An 18,326-nucleotide genomic window follows, 5' to 3' on the forward strand; every position below is an offset into this window, starting at 1 on the left:
GGTAAAAAAGTGTTCAAGCCTGCTCTGGCCGTCAACAATTGACAAAATAAGTCGTAATTTTGTAGAAGTTCTTTGTTTTATTGTTGGGGAACATTTTTATTAGTCTGGCAAGTATATGATGATTTTTGAATAGGATTACTTAGCCTACACATTTGATTAGATTATCACTTTTGAGCACCTTCTGATGAAGGGGATTGAACTGGTAGTTCCACATGTATAGGACTTTGGAAGGCCATTGGTTGGAGTTGTACAAACTGAAATGGTATAGAGAATGGCATACCGCGATAGGCATTAGCCGACTCCTGTGGACTTAGATCTACGTTGGAGCTATTGACAAAGTCTGGAGCGGAGTTGGCGGCCTGCAAATCCTTTCCCGTGATATTGAAAGGAGTAGGGGGACCGACGAGCTTTAAGGAAACCCCATCTCGTCCAGGAGAAGTCGATTCAATACTAGTTTTGGGTACGTATTCCTGGTTATACTGCGATTCAAAACTACTTTTCGTTACGTAATCGTGCTTAAACTGAGGATCAATACTACTTTTCGTCACGTAATCGTGCTTAAACTGAGGATTAATACTACTTTTCGTGACGTATTCGTGCTTAAACTGCTGATCGGGAGTACTCTTCGGTGCGTAATCTTGCTTAAACTGCGTGGGCACTGAACTTTGATAGTCCTCTATCCTCGGTGGATGGTCCAATTCCCTCGATTTGTATATCCTGTTAAAGTAGTTGGAGGATGGTAGGCTGGAAGGTTCGTGTTCTCTGGGCGGTGGATGATCCATTTCAATGTTGAGTTTGAACTCCTCACCGCGTGGATAGCTTTCGTAGAGTGAAGATGACTCGTATTTATATGGCTCGCTGGAGCGAATGTAAATGGGAACCTTTCGTTCCACCTCGACCTTATAGGGCACTGGTACCTTCTTTTCGAGGTGAACTGGCACCTTTATTTCGACTGGATACGGAACAGTTCGGAGCACAGGATATGGTTTTGGGACGTGGACGATTTTTTCAATGATTTTTTCGACCACATATGGTTTAGGAACTTGGACGGGCTTCGGAATGTGTATCACCTTTTCCACTATCTTTTCGATGGGGACGTGCACTATTTTCTCAACCGTAACATTCACAAGCTTGGGCACATGTACGATCTTCTCGACAATTTTCTCAATGGGCACATGGACAACCTTTTCCACAGGATACGGTTGAGGCACCGTTTTGATCAGCTCCTTTATGTGGTTGTGATGATGGTGGTGATGGTGGTGCTTGATTTTCACCTTCATCCGCTTCGCATCCTTCTTGCTCGACTGCTCAACATGTTCGTGCAGGATCGCTTGTGTTCCGACTTGCTCGGATGCCTGGTACTGTCCGTCATCTTCATCTATATGCTCGTGTATCTCCTCAAACGTATGATAATGCCTACTTTCCGTACTGTCATCCGCATAATGCGGACTCACATTTTTTCTTCGAGCACCCGATGGCTTATATTTGATTTTATGCCTGGTTAATTTATCGCCTTGCTTTTGAAAGTTTTTCACACCACGTTTCAAAGTCACATTGCGTTCGGTCTCCCTATTGTAATGTTGTAGATTCAGCTTTTCCGGCCTCCTTCCGGTGCTGTGAATAGATGGTTTTCCGTATTCAGGATAGCTCCACTCAGCACTTTCGGCACTACTGGTTTTATTCACAGCATAGGAATCACTGTGTGCTGCACTTGCAAGAATTATCAGTGGTATTAGTAGGTATCCAGAAATCAAAATTAACTGAAACAGAAAGGATGCGTGTAATTAACGTATAACAAAACGACTTTAATGAACTAAATTTGGAATTGAACTTACCATTGGGTTCATTTTTGAAAAATATAAAGCTCGCTTAGTTTTGATGTGCTTTAATCAACGCCTTCAACAGAAATGATTTGCGCCAATCCAAGAAAGTATTTATATGAGCACGAAAAATAATTAAAATGTGCGAAAGGAAATTTCTTAGCTTGAAGTTTGTACACTCTATATTTTTTTGTAATTAAGACAAAAGTTTTAAAAAGAAACTCCAAGGACAAATTTTAAATTTATTGTTTATCTAAAATTTATGTAAATTTTTATTTATTTTAAATTTGTTAGAACTTTTTAGGTTTGAAATTCTTTTATATATATTAGTTTCAAATACAAGACTCCCTAAAGTGTTCATTATAAATGTATTTTATTATTAATTAATAGTTTATGCCTAGTTTGTCGACTGAAACACCGTCAAGAGTAAACTAACTTACTTAAAGAGAATAAAACTACGCAAGTTTACTTATATTTTTTACGATTGAAAGCGCGCGGTCGCGTGTTGCAAGTTGTGTGTGTGTTTGAAAAAGTGTACAAGTGCAATATCTTTATAAATGTTTGAAATTTCTCTAGGTGAATTTTTCGAAGAAGCTCGTAAATGTAATAATAAAAGTGCATTGAGCTCAACTTTACGGAAATGCTATGGATTGTGTAATTTCCTGCAGTATCCGCTGCAGTTTCCATGAGTGCAAAAGTGCGCATTTTCCGGATACTCGATACCCATTTATGATTAAAGAACAGGGTTAATTAACGCAACCTTTCCCAAATTGAGCATATCTTATTGAAACTCCTGTTGAAAGGCAACTAAAAAGTTTATTATACAAATTTAAGTTGGATATATCGAGTGATTGAATTAACAATGGTGAGCTTAGTCTAACTCGATCCTATTCTCTAAGAATAGGCTTCCTGTGTGCATTTTTGATTCCTTAATTTTTAAGTGCGACCCTAGCAAATCGTCCATGGTAATGCTGACGTTATTACGATCAAGCGCTGCAGCTGATGGATCACTGGAAGTGATGAGCTGCCTCATCCTGTAAACTGAAGCATTTCGGCACATTTCTCGAAGGTCTGAGCCCGAGAAGCCATTTGTGAGCTTGGACAAGCGATTCAAGTCAACATCCCGACTTATCTCCTCCGATTGTAGGATCAACTTTAGGATGTCTTTTCGTTGAGTCTCGGAAGGTAGACCAATGTGGAATTGGGCTGGCATACGGCGCACAATGGCTTTGTCTAGATCCTGCGGTCGGTTCGTGGCTCCCATTACAATCACCGTCGAGTTAGTGTTCGTGCTGAGGCCATCCCACAGCATCATGAACTGGGTCTTCATCATGGCGGTAGCCTCGTGGTCGTTCATGTTTCGCGATCGCAGGAATGAGTCAATTTCGTCAATAAAAATAATGCATGGCTCGATTCTCGATGCCAGCGAAAAGACGGCGGAAGTCAATTTCTGGGATTCCCCGTACCACTTATCGGTGAGAATGGCAACGTCCAAATTGATAAAGCGCATTCCCGCCTCCTTTGCTGTCGCCTTCGCTATCAGCGTCTTTCCACAGCCCGGTGGCCCATGGAGCAGGACGCCTTTAGGCGCCTGCCACAGCTTTGAATGCTTGAAGAGCTCCTTGTGCTGGACCGGCAGCACCACTGATTCCCGGAGCTCCTGAATGACTGCATCCAGACCGGCGATATCGGACCAACTGACTGTTATGTCGGCGGGAACAACAAGATGTGACGCAATCATAAGTTCGTAGTCGCTAAATTCTTGCGCGTTTAGCTTGAAGCCCTCCTTCTCGGCCAGCCTGCATGTCAAGAAATCAGATTACAAATGTATAATAAAAATGTATAAGTCTAATAGAAACCTCTTCAACTGCTCTTCGGCCAGAATTTTGGCTTTCTTCTTGTTTTTGCTAGTCGGGTCCATCTGGTTCATCATCCATTTTACCGAATAGTATGTGATTAGCGAGGCCACAGACAGGCGAACCAGTACTTGGAATATCTGCCCCTTGCTTAGCTCCACGCCTCCAAGCCCGAAGTTATCCATGTTCCTGCAGATATACTAGTCAAAGCAAATATGTTGGCTTAGACGAATCTAATCTTTTTGTTCTTATTCCCCATGCACACAGACGCCAGTGTGACCGAGTGCTGGAAATGATAATATCATTAACAAGCAATGGGGGGGTTCAATTGTGCTGCCAACTCGGGAATATTTTTGTAAGCCTGTTCATTTTCCACTGTTTCATACTACTACTTTCCAGTCACAGTAAAGTTCAAATAAAAAGCAAAATATAAGTTTGAGTATTAACATATTGGGCATATGTATATTAAGTGAGAGCATTGTATATGTGGATAAAACCCCACTTTTTGATATTCATTTTAAATTTTCACAGTTTGCTCTTAAGGTGTATAGTGCCTAGGGTCAATATTCCAAATCTTCAACTTGGAGTCGATCCAAGGACGAAGTTTGGCCACGTTGGCATACACTCCGGGAATGTTCTCTTCGCCGCATCCGATACCCCAGGCGACAATGCCGGCTGACATGAAGCGGTTCGTCTGGCCAGCGATTGGACACACCAGTGGGGAGCCCCCATCGCCCTTGCAGGTGTCCTTATCCTTTTCACCGCCGGCGCAAATGAAGCTCTCGTGCAAATTGAAGTGCCTGCCGAGGCGAGTTTCGCGCAGATTCGCCTGGCACTGCTGATTGGGCACCACGGGCATGTCCACCTTCTTCAGGATGACCTGGTACTCGCCATCTTTGCCGAACTTGTTCTTGCCCCAGCCGGTGGCATAACAGCGATCGAAATCGAAAGTATCACCCACGTTGGGCAAGCAAACGGTTTGGATGTTGTCCTGGAGGGTAAATGGTCCTTCCAACAGCATCACAGCCACATCGTAGAATAGGGTTCCTTTGCTGAACTGCTCATGGTAGATGATTTCCTTGACATATCGGTCCTCGTGATTTCTGATCTCATTCTGCGTTTGCGTATCCCATTCGCCAGCTCTTACTAAAATAGTTCGTTTACAATTAGACTTAAATACCTGATAAATGTATCCTAATGTACTTACCAACAATGCTACTTGGCTGTTTGTTGTGAACGCAATGGGCCGCGGTCAGAACCACATTGGGAGCTAGGAGAGCTCCTCCACATTCGTACAGGTTAAGGTTGCCTTCTTCACGCAGAATTGCCAGCATCCAGGGGAATTCGCCGAACTCGGCCTCCTGATTGACAGCTCCTGTGATTTTAAAGCCAACACCTTGGGGATTCTGGTATCCGCAGCCTTCGGGATGATCCGGTTTATAAACGAAAATCGGGTCTTTTCTCTTTACAAATAGAAAGAAAGAGTTCAATTCAGGTAATCAGAGATTTCTTATGGATATGTGTTACCTTGTTGGGTAGATCACAGCACAAATTCAAGTAGTTTTGGCATGGCGAACCCGTGTCAATTCGAATATCTATGATACCTTCGCCATCGTTGTTAATCGTGTTATTCGCACACAACCAACGGGGAACACACTCCTTTTGATCGCCACAGGACTGGTACTGAGCTGATTCGGATCCTCCGTTCTCGGATCCTGTGTTACCGGACGAATCCTTAGGGTTTACCACAGGAGTGGGAGGGGGATTGGGAGGGGGGGGATTGGGATTGGGATTGGGATTAGGATTGGGACTGGGAGTGGGTGATGCTGTGGCGTCGCCGGTTTTAAAGATGTCCGATATCAATTTATCCAAAGAAGTGTCCTGCGCTCCACACGACAATATGCACAGGCATATTACTAGGCAATTCAGTAATATCATATTCCTGGAAAGCAAACAAAAATATGTATCATGTTACTCTTTACTTATTCATTTAAGTAAACATAATTAAGGTCAATAAGCTTATTTATTCGACGAAAACAGTGAAGACAAGGTAAGCAAAGCGAGTAAAGCTCGTGTATTGGTGATTTAACGATGGTTGTTATTGCTGGAATATCGCACTTAAACCGGAAAATGGTAAATGTAAGTCCCCCAAACAGAAAGACACATTTAAATGAAAGGCAGATGCGGATGCGAATACTGCGATGTTTATGCGGTGAACAATTAACCTACATAATTAACTCTAGAATGTATTTTCTTATCACTTAGGCTTTGCTTTCTTTTTGGAGCGCATTTGAATTGATGAATACTAAAATTTGGAGCAAATATATACTTCATGTTTTTTTAGATTGCCTCATTATCATCCCTGATTGCTTTTTTTTTGTTTTTGTTTTGGCGATAAGAAATTCCTGTATTTAATTGCTGATGTATTGTGGTGGGTCAATTTTCGATGTCAATAAACGCAGCGCTCTTATGGTAGCTATTTAATTATTCTTAAGCCCGCAAAAAGTTTTTAATTTTAAATTGCATACAATTTTACACTAATAATAAGTTATAAGCACACTAATTCATTTTCATTTACACACAAAAGATTCACAACCAATTCACCATTACAATGTGTTCCTTGCAAATAAAATAGTTAAATAACTGGTTTTAGTTTCTAGTAAACTTATCACTATACAGTTCTTCTTTATTAATATATATAGTATATATACAAGTATTCCTATTGACGCTGAATTGTGCTCATAAAAGTACGTGAGCCATTTTTATTTTGTACACTATTTATTGAACTTTAACATCTTTTAGATTGATTAAAGTAAAAAGTATATACACATGTATGTATATAGCTGAAAATGATGCATATGTAAGTGTGCTGTAGATGTTTCAGAACATAGAAACCACTGAAAAGATTGAACGCCTTCAGATATCCACTTAACTGAATTACACATTTTATAACCATAAAGTGGTTGGAATTTTATTTAGTATAAATTATGCATACTCTATTGGTAAGACTTACTTAAAGGAGCGACACGTTCGCTAAGCAATGAAGAAAACACTCAACTAATTTGATTTCTGATTCAATCTTAAGTCTGAGCCGATGATCTTCTGACGAGAAGCTTTAAAAGCTGTTTCCAATTGAAGTTGCCAGCTTACGTTTTACACAGCGGAAAACCGGTTTGAAGTTTCTACATGTTATACCTAATTGGCTGTTTGCCAATTAGCCAAGAACTTTGGATAATTATAGGGGGATCTATGGGTGTGGAGAGCCTTTGGCAAGTTTTCGCGCCTGGCCTCGTATAATTCCGTATCCTAATTAATTTACCTAATGTAAATTGTAAAACAAACATCTTATCAAAAATCATCCAAACTGTTTGGCTATAAATGCACAGCTGTGCTGCGAGTTTGTTTATTTTCTTTTAGTGTAGGTCTCAATATTTTCTTTTAGTATTTTTTTCAGTGTTTTCTTTTAGTGTTGGTCTCCCACTTAACACCCTCTTTCTGCAATATTTCCGTAGCATTTTCGACTATTGGTCCCACACTTTTCAATCAGTGGTCACTAAATCAAATTGTTTCCCCTCAACGTTCTGGCTACCGAAGCCGTCAGCAGCTCCACCACCTCCACAGCGAAGCCGTTGGCACTGGCTCAGCCGGCTGGATTCAAATGGAACATCACCATCAAAGAGATCACGAAGCCAACGGAGATCCGCATAACCGACGACAACAGGGCCAAGCAATCGATTCCGACCAGAAAGCAGAGACATTTGATGCTCACTACCGAGGGACCTGCACCACCAGTAACCAGCAGCCCGCTGGACAGCACCACTACAGCAGCAACTGCAGCGGCGGGATCAGCAGGAGCAGCAGCAACAACAGCAGCACCAGCTAGCACCAGCACTGCTGCAGCAGCAACATCTCCCGCGACGGCAGCAACACCAACGGACTCCACAGCAACACCAATGGCCAGCCAAGACGGCAACCGAGAGCTTAAAGCTCATCGCCTCGGTGGGCTGCATCGAAAGACCCCTCTCGCCGAGCAGAAGCATCATCGTCCGATGCGGAACTTGATCATTTACCACATCATATCCACCACCGAGGGACCTGGAACAGTGGTCAAAGTCATAACGGATGCACACCCAAGGCCCAGAGAAACCGCACCCACCATCCAAGCCGTGATCAGCCCAAACACAACCAAATCAGATGTGGAGAGTAGCTCCGATTTCGTCGGAGTGAGCAGTGAGATGCCGCCTGCATGGACGTGGATGATGATGTGCCCCAGGTGGGATCCAATCATTGGGGCGTCTATACCTCCAGCGGATCTACTGAGAATCGCCGGCTGAAGGGAATTTACTTGAACGATCTAACCCTTTTATTGTACATAAAGACACCATAGGGCCAAGTGGCTTGGGAGGCAGCGGACATCCAAGCATTCAAAAGAGCAGAGTGGCAGAGTGTTTAAGTAGAGGGTTTAAGTAGCCAGAAGAAAGGGGAAGAAGATTTCATTATCGTTTCCATAAACTGCATGAACGACCATTGAATTTATCAACTTTACGAACGTAATCATTAACTAATGCAATAACGAAATGTTTCCATTGTCCGGCAATATATATTGCTTAGTTATATTTCTAATTAATACCTATTTCGGTGCACTTGAAATCAAAATCAATAACCATTGCCCACATTTGGAAATAAGTCGCAATATAAACGAAGGAGAAATTATATAACTTGTTTTATCCCATCAACATTTTATTTAATTTGTAATTTATTTCATAACGAATGAATATGATTTGATAAACGAGTTAATGGAATGGCCAACTCTGTAGACTGAATATAGCAAAGTTTTAATTCAAAGCCATTTACTCCTACTTTAACCATTATTTATATACAATTTAAGGAATTTCTACTTTGAAATTGAGTGGATTTGTTCTCTGTACAAAAAGAAAGAAAGAGTTCAATTCCGGTAATCAGAGATTTCTTATGGATATGTGTTACCTTGTTGGATATATGACAGCACAAATCCAAGAAGTTTTGGCATGACGAACCCGTGTCATTTTGAATGATACCTTCGCCATCGTTGTTAATCGCGTTATTCGCACACAACCCACGGGGAACACACTCCTTTTGATCGCCACAGGACTGGTACCGAGCTGATCCGGATCCTCCGTTCTCGGATCCTGTGTTTCCGGACGAATCCTTAGGGTTTACCACAGGAGTGGGAGGGGGTGGGGGAGGGGGATTGGGATTAGGATTGGGACTGGGACTGGGAGTGGATGATAATGCGGCATTGGCGTTTTTAAAAATGTCCGTTATCAATTTATCCAAAGTAGTGTCCTGCGCTCCACACGACAATATGCACAGGCATATTACTAGGCAATTCAGTAATATCATATTCCTGGAAAGCAAACAAAAATATGTATCATGCTACTCTTTACTTAATCATTTAAGTAAACATATTTAAGGTCATTTAGCTTATTATTTCGACGAAAAAAGTGAAGACAAGGTAAGCAAAGCGAGTAAAGCTCGTGTATTGGCGATTTAACGATGGTTGTTATTGCTGGAATATCGCATTTAAACCGGAAAATGCGTGTGCAGACCTCATGCCTATATTCCATGAGATCCCGTTATATTTTTAGTTTTTTCTGGTTTTTTTCTTTGAAAAACCATGTTATTTAATTAAATTTATTAAATTTTTTGTTTGATTAAAAAATTTATTTGTTTTTTGTTAGAACATGCTACAAACATGGCAACCAAAGAAAAAAAATTTTTGATTTCCACCTTTCTGCTAGTGCGTCTTCCGGGTATAACGACGTAAAATCGTCGATCCCTTGAAAGTCGCTATACCCGGATTCTACGTATATACACATGTATGTATATAGATGAAAATCATGCATATATGATATGCACAAAAGATTCACGACCAATCCACCATTACAATGGATTCATTGCAAATAAAATAGTTAACTAACTGGTTTTAGTTTCTATTAGACTTATCACTATATAGTATATATAGAAGTATTCCTATTGATTTATGATTTGTGGTCATAAAAGTACGTGAGACATTTTTATTTTGTACATTATTCATTGAACTTTATCATCTTTTAGATTGATATAGATATATGATATGTAAATGTGCTGTAGATGTTTCAGAACATAGAACGCCTGCAGATTACCACTTAACTGAATTACACATTTCATTACCGTAGTGGTTGGAATTTTATTTAGTATACATTATGTATACTCTATTGGTAAGACTTACTTACTTGATAAAGTAGCGGCACGTTCGCTAAGCAATGAAGGAAATACTCAACTAATTTGATTTGTGATTCAATCTTAAGTCTGAGCTGATGATCTGACGAGAAGCTTTTAAAAATTGTTTCTAATTGAAGTTCCCAGCATACGCTTTACACAGCGGAAAACCGGTTTGAAGTTTCTACATGTTATACATTTATATTAAATAAAAGAGCAATAACGGTGTACATATATTTGAAATATAAAACAGTCTTATTATAACCTAAACAATATGCTTTTATTAAACGCGTTATTGTATACTATTTTGCAAATACTTTTTTACGATACATATCTTGAAATTATTATATATAGATAGATGATAGACCCAATATATTTATTAACATAGATTTTAAAACTTATTATTTTTTTTAATAACAAACCACTTAAAGGAACAACTGGAATTGGAACTCGATAACGATAGCTGTGCGATACAATCGAAAGCATCAGTGTGTCCGTGAGTTTCGCTTCCAAGCCTGTGTGTGTGATATTCGATGATGCGCTTACACATACATATGATGAACAGGAATTCTTTTTAGTTCATCAAATGAATACAAAGTTGTGAATTGAAAGGAAACGCCGATACCAATTGTTCAGTATTTACAGAAACATGGAACCGTTTACCCAAAATGACGGCAATCACGACGAGTTAATAATTCAGCAGAAGCGTGATATTGAAAAAGAGGTGAGTCTGCAGAAATGCTTACACACAATAGCGACAATGAACCGAGCCATAATGCAGAAATTCAATAATTGCAGATCAGCGAGACGACTCCGTTGGTCAGCGAGCAGTTGCCACTCACCTGCTTGTATGCGGAGTACAGTGGCGACGAGATCTTCACCGCCAAGATACAGGATCTGTCCAAAAAGTACAAGTTCATCCGCCGCACCCGCCCCGATGGCAATTGTTTCTTCAGAGCCTTCGCATATTCCTACTTGGAGTACTTGATCTCAAACAACAGTGCCTACCAGGAGTTCAAAAAACTGGCCGAGGAGTCCAAGGAAAAGCTCGTTCAGCTTGGATTTCCCAGTTTTACATTGGAGGACTTTCACGAAACTGTATGTTCACACGCCCCAATACGGATTTCCCATGCTTATACCGCCTTTTGTTTGCCTAGTTTATGGAAGTCATCCAGCGGGTTAGTCCCGATAATCCAGGTGGACACAGCACGGTCCAAGATGAATTGCACAAAATCTTTAATGAGCAGGGATACTCAGACTACGTGGTGGTTTACCTACGTTTGATCACCTCGGGAAAACTGCAGGAGGAGGCCGACTTCTACCAAAATTTCATTGAGGGCGACCTCACCATTGAGGCGTTCCGCCATCTGGAAGTGGAACCGATGTACAAAGAGTCGGATCACATCCACATTATCGCGCTCTGCACCGCCCTCGGTGCTGGAGTACGTGTTGAGTACTTGGACCGTGGAGAGGGCGGCACTGTGAAGGCCCACGACTTTCCCGAGGGAAGTGAACCCAGAATTTACCTGATATATAGACCAGGCCACTACGATATACTGTATCCAAATTGAATTGCTCTCAATAGTTTCTAGCATACGAAACGTTTTATGTATATAAGATGTATAATAAATTACCATTTATTTGCATATATAATGGATAATTCACCCCTTTCGCTTCTGTTCTGGATCTGTGGGATTGCGAACCCCGCAATGGAAACGCACCTTTTACACATATCGTAGATGTTAATTTATTTAAACACTAATCTTTATTATTTGATTTGAACGATTGTGATAGTGACATAATGAAATTGTCTAATGTTTTATAAAATATTAAGTTTTATTAACGGTACTTCGCCATCATTTCATCGGGAAATTTCTGGCGATGCGCAGACAATGAGAGGTTGACAATAATCTCCCGGTCGTCCATCCGTCAGGCGCCTCCACAGTATGATTTAATTGTAGGATGATATTGACCACAAGATTTCAGCTCAGTAAAGACTTCGGTAAAAAATCCAGGCTCAGCATTGATTTTAAGCATTTTATCACTTAGCTTGTTAACAATGACGAGGCACCTATACGTTACATTACATTTAATTTGATGCAAATGAAAAGTGTTTCATTTAGACGCATATTAAGAAGTACTTTTTATGTATCTTACCTGTCCCAAAACTTCTCCTTCGAGTCTTCAACCAAAAACGGTTTGAGAGGATAGCTGATTTCATTGCCCATATACGAATAAGACAGATACAAACAGGTGAGTACCGAAGCCTGAAGATCCGATTCCTTGCTTTCTTCGCCGCTGACCAGCTCGCGAACCAGCATGTAGACAAACACCACATTGGCTGGGTTTATGAACGCCACATCCTGGGAATTAAACATGTATTTATTGCTTGCTTGATATGCTGGAGAGGAGCTGCATTACCTGCCATCCTTGGAGCAAAAGGCTGCGATCCACAGCTCTTAGCCACATGACAGCATCCCCGGCATCGAAGTTGTTTAGTCTCTGGCAACGACAGTGCAAAAACATTCCCAAGCACTTAAGCAATTCCGAAGTGGAGGCCTGTGAGGTGTTCAGAAAGTTTATTAAAAATCCTATGCAAAACAAGGTAGTCAACCCATTTACTCTGTTCTTTAGAGAGCTATTTTGGCAAGATAAAGTATTAAAACTAACTATAAATCAGATATGATCTATGATGTTAGAAAAGTACCATATAGGGTGAGGGAACTGACGTTTTAGAATGCAAAGTATTTTAAAAAGTCCATGTGCTTTTAAGCACATTTGTGGAAAACTTTTTGTCAACATTTTCCTGGATGGCCTTGACCCTAAGTAAAATTTCTTATCTCATATTTCGTAAAAAAATTGGCAGAATTCTTTTGATGATATGATGTTGTAGTTAGTGATTACTCCACCTCTTCCGTCGAGAAAATCCAATTTTTATGTTTTGTTAAAAAGTAAGTGCTACATAACACCTTTTCCAAAAGCCACCATTACTGATATGTTAGAATCCTAGAAGCGAATCGCTAGATATACCCATTTGCTGGTACATTACTTACCTGAATGACGGTCTTGCGTGGGATCTGGTTGGTGTTCTTGATCTGAATGGACGAGGCCTGGACTTGCTGGGGCAGGCTAAGTGTCAGTGGCTGTTTCTGGATCAGCTTGTTGTGGTTCGACATGGAGTTCTTGTTGTTGACCTTGACGGGGTCTTTCGCCTTGGAAGGGTTCTGCGATTTGCCCGGTGGCCCTGTCATGACCTCCTCCCGGATGTCCTGAACCTGGTTCTGGTTCTGATTCTGATTCTGGTGCTGGTGCTGATTCTGCAGCTGAAGCTGGTGCTGATGCGGATGCGAATGAGGATGCTGGTTGCAGTGCTGCTGGTTGTGCTCCTCGATGCGGTTGCAGTGCAGCTGGATGTTGCGATTTTTGTCCGAGGAGGAGGCGAACGAGGACTCCAGCAGCTGGGCCTTGAAGCAGGCCGTGGGCAGGTTGGCGCACTTGTTCTTGTTCTCGATCTTCTTCTTGTTGTGCGACGTGGAGAGCTTCTTCCACGAGAGCGCATTGATGAAGATCGAGTGCTTCTTAAGGTTCTTCTCGAAGGAGCTCTTCTCCGCCTTGAGCACCGAGTTCTCGTTATGCGTGTCCAGGACATTGGTGATGGTGTCCTTTGAGGCGTTCGCCAGATTATTCAAATTGTGCGAGCTCAGCTGGGTTTGTGTCTGCAGATTGATGTGGACCCCGCCGCCACACGGTCCACCCTGCTGACCAATCACATTCTTGGCCATCGAATGGCAGGCGGACTTCTTGTTCTCCCGATTCTTGGCATTGTTCAGCTGCTCGTAGGAGAAGTTATTCAAATGGGAGTCCATGGAGCCAGTGCTGTCGTTCTCGTTCCGCATGTCGGTCGAGTGGTTATATTGAAAATTTGGCTGGGACGAGTAGATGGGATGGCGATCCCGCGGATTGAAGCTCAACACCGTTCCCATGATGGCTGCAATTGCAAATGAGTTGCAAATCAATAAGACTGAGACCACGACCCTCGTCGCCCTTCGTTGGTAAGGTTATTTTAAAATATTGATTTTCAATCAATGTACTCATGCCTCATTCTCATTTAAAGCAGTAATATTCAAAGTAGTAATATTGAAAACGAAATCACGCTGAGAAAACGCCGCTTAAAATGTAATTTCTCAAAGCATTTTCATGGATACTAGAGGTAGTTTTTACCTTATTAGTTTCGTATTACTCGGGGGAAAAAAAATCTGCCTAGACTGTTTGAGAATCCGAATATCCTTGCACGGCAGCTCGATGTTATACCATTTTTAACGCCTGCATGATCACACTTATCTACGGTAACCGATTGCACTAATCATATATTTTTTAAGTACTAATTTCCACCGTGCACTTGTTTATGAAAACATCTTTTCGCCACAAGCTTATGAAATAAGTACACAGTCTTAAAATCGATACAATGTACTATGCGCAGGCCCACAGGCGAGGGTGGGCACTTTTCCTTTTTTGCCCATTTCTGGGCATGCTCAGTGCAGGTGTTTTCCAATTACTATTATTATTACTATGTCCTGGCCGACGAGGCCTGAGTCTATTTTTAGAAATACTTGAAAGACGAGCAAGGAAACTATGAGAATTGCAATTTTCTCAGATGTATTTGTTCTTTCTATTTGTCTTTCTACCAACTTATTTTATAATGTTCATTCTTCGTTTTCAGGCACTTTTCAACTTTTTTTATGAAACGAATAGCTTTTTCTTAGAAATCAATCAATAAAAATTATAATTTTTAGACAAAACTAGGGGTTCATAACGGTTTTAAAGTTTTAATACTTAAATATTTCGCATAAACAGTGCTGTACAACACCCAAAGTCGCTTCCAGTGCTAAAAACGCAATGGTGGTTGATTTGGCTCCCGAATGACGTCCTTATTTTAAGATATATGTATGTATGATTCAACTGGTTTCGCAAATAAATGGTCTTGCCAATCATGTTGCACACCCCGTAATAAAACATAATCTTTATTTAACAATTGTAGCATAATCGGTGTTTAAATTTAGTAAGAGCATGCTTCCTGAGCAAACAACGCAGACGGTTATCGCAAGATCACCCAACAGTGACTGAAGAATAAAGAATATACTGCTAAACTGCTTAATTTTGCTGGTAATATTCGGATTGATAAACATAAATAACAGGGGTCCCAAACTGGCCGGTAAATGGTCTTCTTTATAATATTGAAGGAATGCCAGCTCCGCAATCACGAAAAGCAGAACGGGAATGAAAACACTGCTGTTTGTATAAAGAGCCAATAGGAAACCAAAGCAAGCCGCTAACATTATGTGAACTCGGCTTTTTAGCCATGCATTTCGTGTCGTGATTTTCGGCGGTGGGGGTTGTTCCGGCAAAAATGAACGTCTTATTGGAATATCCGGCTCCACCTCTGGATCGGAATATTGCGTATTTGAAGGTTCACCATCTGGAATTGGAAAATCATAAATATTAATAGATGTGCAGCTTTGCTTATGCCTAATATAGGCATATAATACAATATTATTATGCACAATGAACACACATATGTATGTACATATATATGTAGATTGAAGATCGATCATGTGTTACCGAGGTTTTCATTTTGAAACGCCGCCGACGCTCTGCCATTCAATTTGTCCAGTCGTGCCTTGGAGGCTTCCAATATTTTCTTTCTCCGCAATTCCCGCCGCAAAGCAAGCGACTGCTGTGTAGACTTCCCATCTGTTGTTTCTGTTTCATTACTATCCATATTTATAAACACTAAAATAACTTGCAAGTTGACAATTTGGGTGTGACCTTGTTGCTGTAAAATACCAAGTCGCGCACGACAAGGTAACGCCGACGAACAGGGGGGTGACAACGAACCACTAGTATTTACTCTATTACCCGTTATTCGTTGAGTAAAATACTAAAGTTCGTAACGGGAATCTAGCCTACGAAGTTTTTCAATTCTTGATTTTGATTCCTAGCCGAGTCGATCTGAACGACCGGTGTCCCTTTCGGAATAGTCGGGGAACTTTTACATTAGGTGCGCCGAGCAATGAGTCTATGGTTTCTACGATTTCAAGACGGTTTGGGAGCTGTTTGTTCTCGATTTAAGCGCAGCGATACGGTTGGAAGTTCAGTAGTATGCCATTAAACGGCTTTTAGATTTATTAAGCCTAATGAACAATCAAGAATTTAATTTAATTAAGTCCACCCTTATGGTTTTGGTTATTTATTCAGAATTATTATATTAACAATACAAATGAAATGACGTTAACACAATTACTTATAGTTTCTCCAAACGTCTGGGCGCATATAACAGGACGTAGGCGCAGTGCCAATCTCCACCGCCGGAAAGCCGCAAGATCTCGTCCGTGGCCACTGCAGAGACCTCATCATCATCGAACTTGAACCATACATCTCCGCTGGAGCGAACCCAGGCCACATAATGGCCCGATGAACTCGAGCGACCCTTGTGCGTGAGCACCGCCTGCAGCGTATAGTATCCCGAATTGTTGCTGCCCAAGTCGTCATCGAACCAAAACTGCTCGTACTTGACGTCCTTTTTCTCTTCGTTGGGTTCATTGCGTTTGACAACATCAACTTCCATTTTCTTGTCTTCCAGATCCTTGAATTTCGAGCGCATTGGACAGAGCTTGTTTTGCAATTCGGGAGTACACAGCTCAAAGGCATCAAAGTCCATGGGGAATTTTATATCCTTCAACACCTTGGCATTTATGCCCTCCTTTCCTTTGTATTGAAAGCGAACGAATTGTACGGTAAGATAGGCTGGAAGTCGACTCACCAAGTACTGAAACATTATAAGGTTAGTTTCGTAACGCAAAAATTAGCTAAAATTCTTACAGTACGAATGTACTTTGCATCACGTCCTAGGGTTTCAGATTTTTTCATCAGCTGCTCTTTCATTTTCTAAAAATGTATCGAAAAATTAGCGCTGCTTAAAAGTTCCTTCGATTTCACTTACAGATTTTAGGCCGCTCTGCATGTACTTCACATCCATGGAAATGAAGCAACTTAACTGCAAGAAATTTTCGCTTGTTACTGTTGAAGGTTCATCGGGATCCTCTTCTGAGCTCATCTTAACTTCAAAAGTGCCGCCAAAAAACTGGTCGATAAACGAGCTAGAAATGGAATACCCAATAAATATTGTCGAAAGGATGCATTAAGGCTATGTGCTTACCTGTGCCTTTTCTGGACAGTATTCGATGGTTCCTGGTTTGTTGGCCGCAGTTTTTGCTGCAACATTTTCAGGATTTCCGCCCAGCACTCATTGGCGTCCTGCTGCCTGTACGTGCCATTCTCGCCAGTCTGGGCGAATTGCGGTGATGCCCGGTGCAATGCCTGCAGCAGCACAATTGGCGTCACGGTTGTGCCCTTCTCCATTTGAGCAAATATAGACTTCATGGCAGACGATATGGAAAATGCGGTCGACATGGTATCGGTTCCATCATGACTGAAAGTGCTGAGGGCAGTGCGCAGCTCGGGCACTGCATTTAGGCACTGAACAGTGGCGTTCATGTAGCACGTATTGCCAAGATTTGTCAGCCCAGCTGGTAGACGCATCTGAAAAGAGGTATTGCTTATATGAGAACATATACGTGAACATAAGACATTAAATATGTAGATTACTTATATTTATCTTTTAACCATATGCTTCAAATAAAATAAAAAATAAAATAATCGTGTACTGTTTTTTAGAGATTAAAAATATTACTTCAAATAATAACCTTACGTATTTAAATGACTCAACACATTGATATAATCAAATTTTTAAAAAACAAACCGTTTCAAAGATCTAACACCCATTCGGGTGGGTTGCAGTTCGGACTTTTACATTTTTACTATAACTTCCCAATCCGATAAGTTAAAACTGGGATCAGTATTATATTTGCCCAATTCCTACAGAATACATACCGCTGTAGCGGCTTCAGCTTCATTCATGTCCTCAATGAATTTGACCGGAGTGGCGGGCACTTCTGGTACACTTTCCTTGCTGCCCAGCAACAAGACCACTGCGCCCTGCAAAAGATAGACGGTTGCTGGATAGGCGCCAAAGGACCGTGGATGCCTACTTACGTCCTTGATCTGCAGATTCCACTGATCATCCTTGAGAATGCCGCCCTTGCACATAACTTTCTGGCGATCCGGTTGAACGCCAGTGAGGGCAAACAACTGGGCCTTAAACAATATTGGCTCTTCGTCGGTGTTTACATCGATATCTGGAGAGTGCCGCCCTTGCACATACTGATATCTGTTAAGTCGTCAATAACTGGAGTTGAAAAACACAATGCTACCTTTAAATGCGGGCATGGCTAAATTTTTCGTTAATAAAAGTTGTTCTTTCTGTAAAATTCAAAGTCATACTAGCCGAAGC

At 41.2% G+C, this 18,326-nt stretch overlaps 8 protein-coding genes across 9 annotated transcripts; 1 reads left to right on the top strand and 7 right to left on the bottom strand.

The window, feature by feature from the left end:
• Window positions 1-164: 164 nt before the first annotated feature.
• LOC120458532 lies at window positions 165-1,847 on the bottom strand. The gene is made up of 2 exons (XM_039646209.1): window positions 1,836-1,847; window positions 165-1,760 (listed from the first exon to the last, which is right to left on the bottom strand). Exons 1-2 carry the CDS (start codon window positions 1,845-1,847, stop codon window positions 165-167), a joined length of 1,608 nt encoding a protein of 535 aa, XP_039502143.1.
• A 764-nt stretch (window positions 1,848-2,611) lies between these two features.
• LOC120456126 (outer mitochondrial transmembrane helix translocase) lies at window positions 2,612-3,986 on the bottom strand. The gene is made up of 2 exons (XM_039642758.2): window positions 3,680-3,986; window positions 2,612-3,619 (listed from the first exon to the last, which is right to left on the bottom strand). The coding sequence occupies exons 1-2, from the start codon at window positions 3,859-3,861 to the stop codon at window positions 2,692-2,694; spliced, it is 1,110 nt and encodes a 369-aa protein (XP_039498692.1). The 5' UTR covers window positions 3,862-3,986; the 3' UTR covers window positions 2,612-2,691.
• Window positions 3,987-4,106: 120 nt separating this feature from the next.
• LOC120456119 (phenoloxidase-activating factor 2-like) lies at window positions 4,107-6,772 on the bottom strand. Its single transcript, XM_039642749.1, has 4 exons — window positions 6,690-6,772; window positions 5,204-5,618; window positions 4,884-5,139; window positions 4,107-4,822 (listed from the first exon to the last, which is right to left on the bottom strand). The coding sequence occupies exons 2-4, from the start codon at window positions 5,612-5,614 to the stop codon at window positions 4,215-4,217; spliced, it is 1,275 nt and encodes a 424-aa protein (XP_039498683.1). The 5' UTR covers window positions 5,615-5,618; window positions 6,690-6,772; the 3' UTR covers window positions 4,107-4,214.
• A 1,614-nt stretch (window positions 6,773-8,386) lies between these two features.
• LOC120452248 lies at window positions 8,387-10,072 on the bottom strand. Of its 2 annotated transcripts, none has more exons than XM_039636379.2 (3): window positions 9,931-10,072; window positions 8,663-9,062; window positions 8,387-8,598 (listed from the first exon to the last, which is right to left on the bottom strand). In XM_039636379.2, the coding sequence occupies exons 2-3, from the start codon at window positions 9,056-9,058 to the stop codon at window positions 8,560-8,562; spliced, it is 435 nt and encodes a 144-aa protein (XP_039492313.1). In that variant the 5' UTR covers window positions 9,059-9,062; window positions 9,931-10,072; the 3' UTR covers window positions 8,387-8,559. The 2 variants fall into 2 exon arrangements, with proteins under 2 accessions (XP_039492313.1, XP_039492322.1); XM_039636388.2 differs by having other exon boundaries at window positions 9,927-10,071.
• A 359-nt stretch (window positions 10,073-10,431) lies between these two features.
• Window positions 10,432-11,580, top strand: LOC120456508 (ubiquitin thioesterase otubain-like). Its single transcript, XM_039643378.1, has 3 exons — window positions 10,432-10,640; window positions 10,715-11,014; window positions 11,074-11,580. The coding sequence occupies exons 1-3, from the start codon at window positions 10,566-10,568 to the stop codon at window positions 11,485-11,487; spliced, it is 789 nt and encodes a 262-aa protein (XP_039499312.1). The 5' UTR covers window positions 10,432-10,565; the 3' UTR covers window positions 11,488-11,580.
• Window positions 11,581-11,662: 82 nt separating this feature from the next.
• LOC120456499 (cyclin-dependent kinase 5 activator 1) lies at window positions 11,663-14,366 on the bottom strand. Its single transcript, XM_039643370.2, has 5 exons — window positions 14,138-14,366; window positions 12,970-13,904; window positions 12,338-12,475; window positions 12,074-12,279; window positions 11,663-11,987 (listed from the first exon to the last, which is right to left on the bottom strand). The coding sequence occupies exons 2-5, from the start codon at window positions 13,897-13,899 to the stop codon at window positions 11,846-11,848; spliced, it is 1,416 nt and encodes a 471-aa protein (XP_039499304.1). The 5' UTR covers window positions 13,900-13,904; window positions 14,138-14,366; the 3' UTR covers window positions 11,663-11,845.
• A 538-nt stretch (window positions 14,367-14,904) lies between these two features.
• LOC120456519 lies at window positions 14,905-15,933 on the bottom strand. Its single transcript, XM_039643390.2, has 2 exons — window positions 15,536-15,933; window positions 14,905-15,392 (listed from the first exon to the last, which is right to left on the bottom strand). The coding sequence occupies exons 1-2, from the start codon at window positions 15,693-15,695 to the stop codon at window positions 14,938-14,940; spliced, it is 615 nt and encodes a 204-aa protein (XP_039499324.2). The 5' UTR covers window positions 15,696-15,933; the 3' UTR covers window positions 14,905-14,937.
• Window positions 15,934-16,130: 197 nt separating this feature from the next.
• LOC120444118 (ubiquitin carboxyl-terminal hydrolase 14) lies at window positions 16,131-18,180 on the bottom strand. The gene is made up of 6 exons (XM_039623651.2): window positions 18,029-18,180; window positions 17,867-17,971; window positions 17,133-17,515; window positions 16,917-17,073; window positions 16,796-16,861; window positions 16,131-16,742 (listed from the first exon to the last, which is right to left on the bottom strand). The coding sequence occupies exons 1-6, from the start codon at window positions 18,080-18,082 to the stop codon at window positions 16,218-16,220; spliced, it is 1,290 nt and encodes a 429-aa protein (XP_039479585.2). The 5' UTR covers window positions 18,083-18,180; the 3' UTR covers window positions 16,131-16,217.
• Window positions 18,181-18,326: the final 146 nt, after the last annotated feature.

This window comes from Drosophila santomea, chromosome 2L (assembly GCF_016746245.2).
Source record: "Drosophila santomea strain STO CAGO 1482 chromosome 2L, Prin_Dsan_1.1, whole genome shotgun sequence".
Lineage (NCBI taxonomy): Eukaryota > Metazoa > Arthropoda > Insecta > Diptera > Drosophilidae > Drosophila > Drosophila santomea.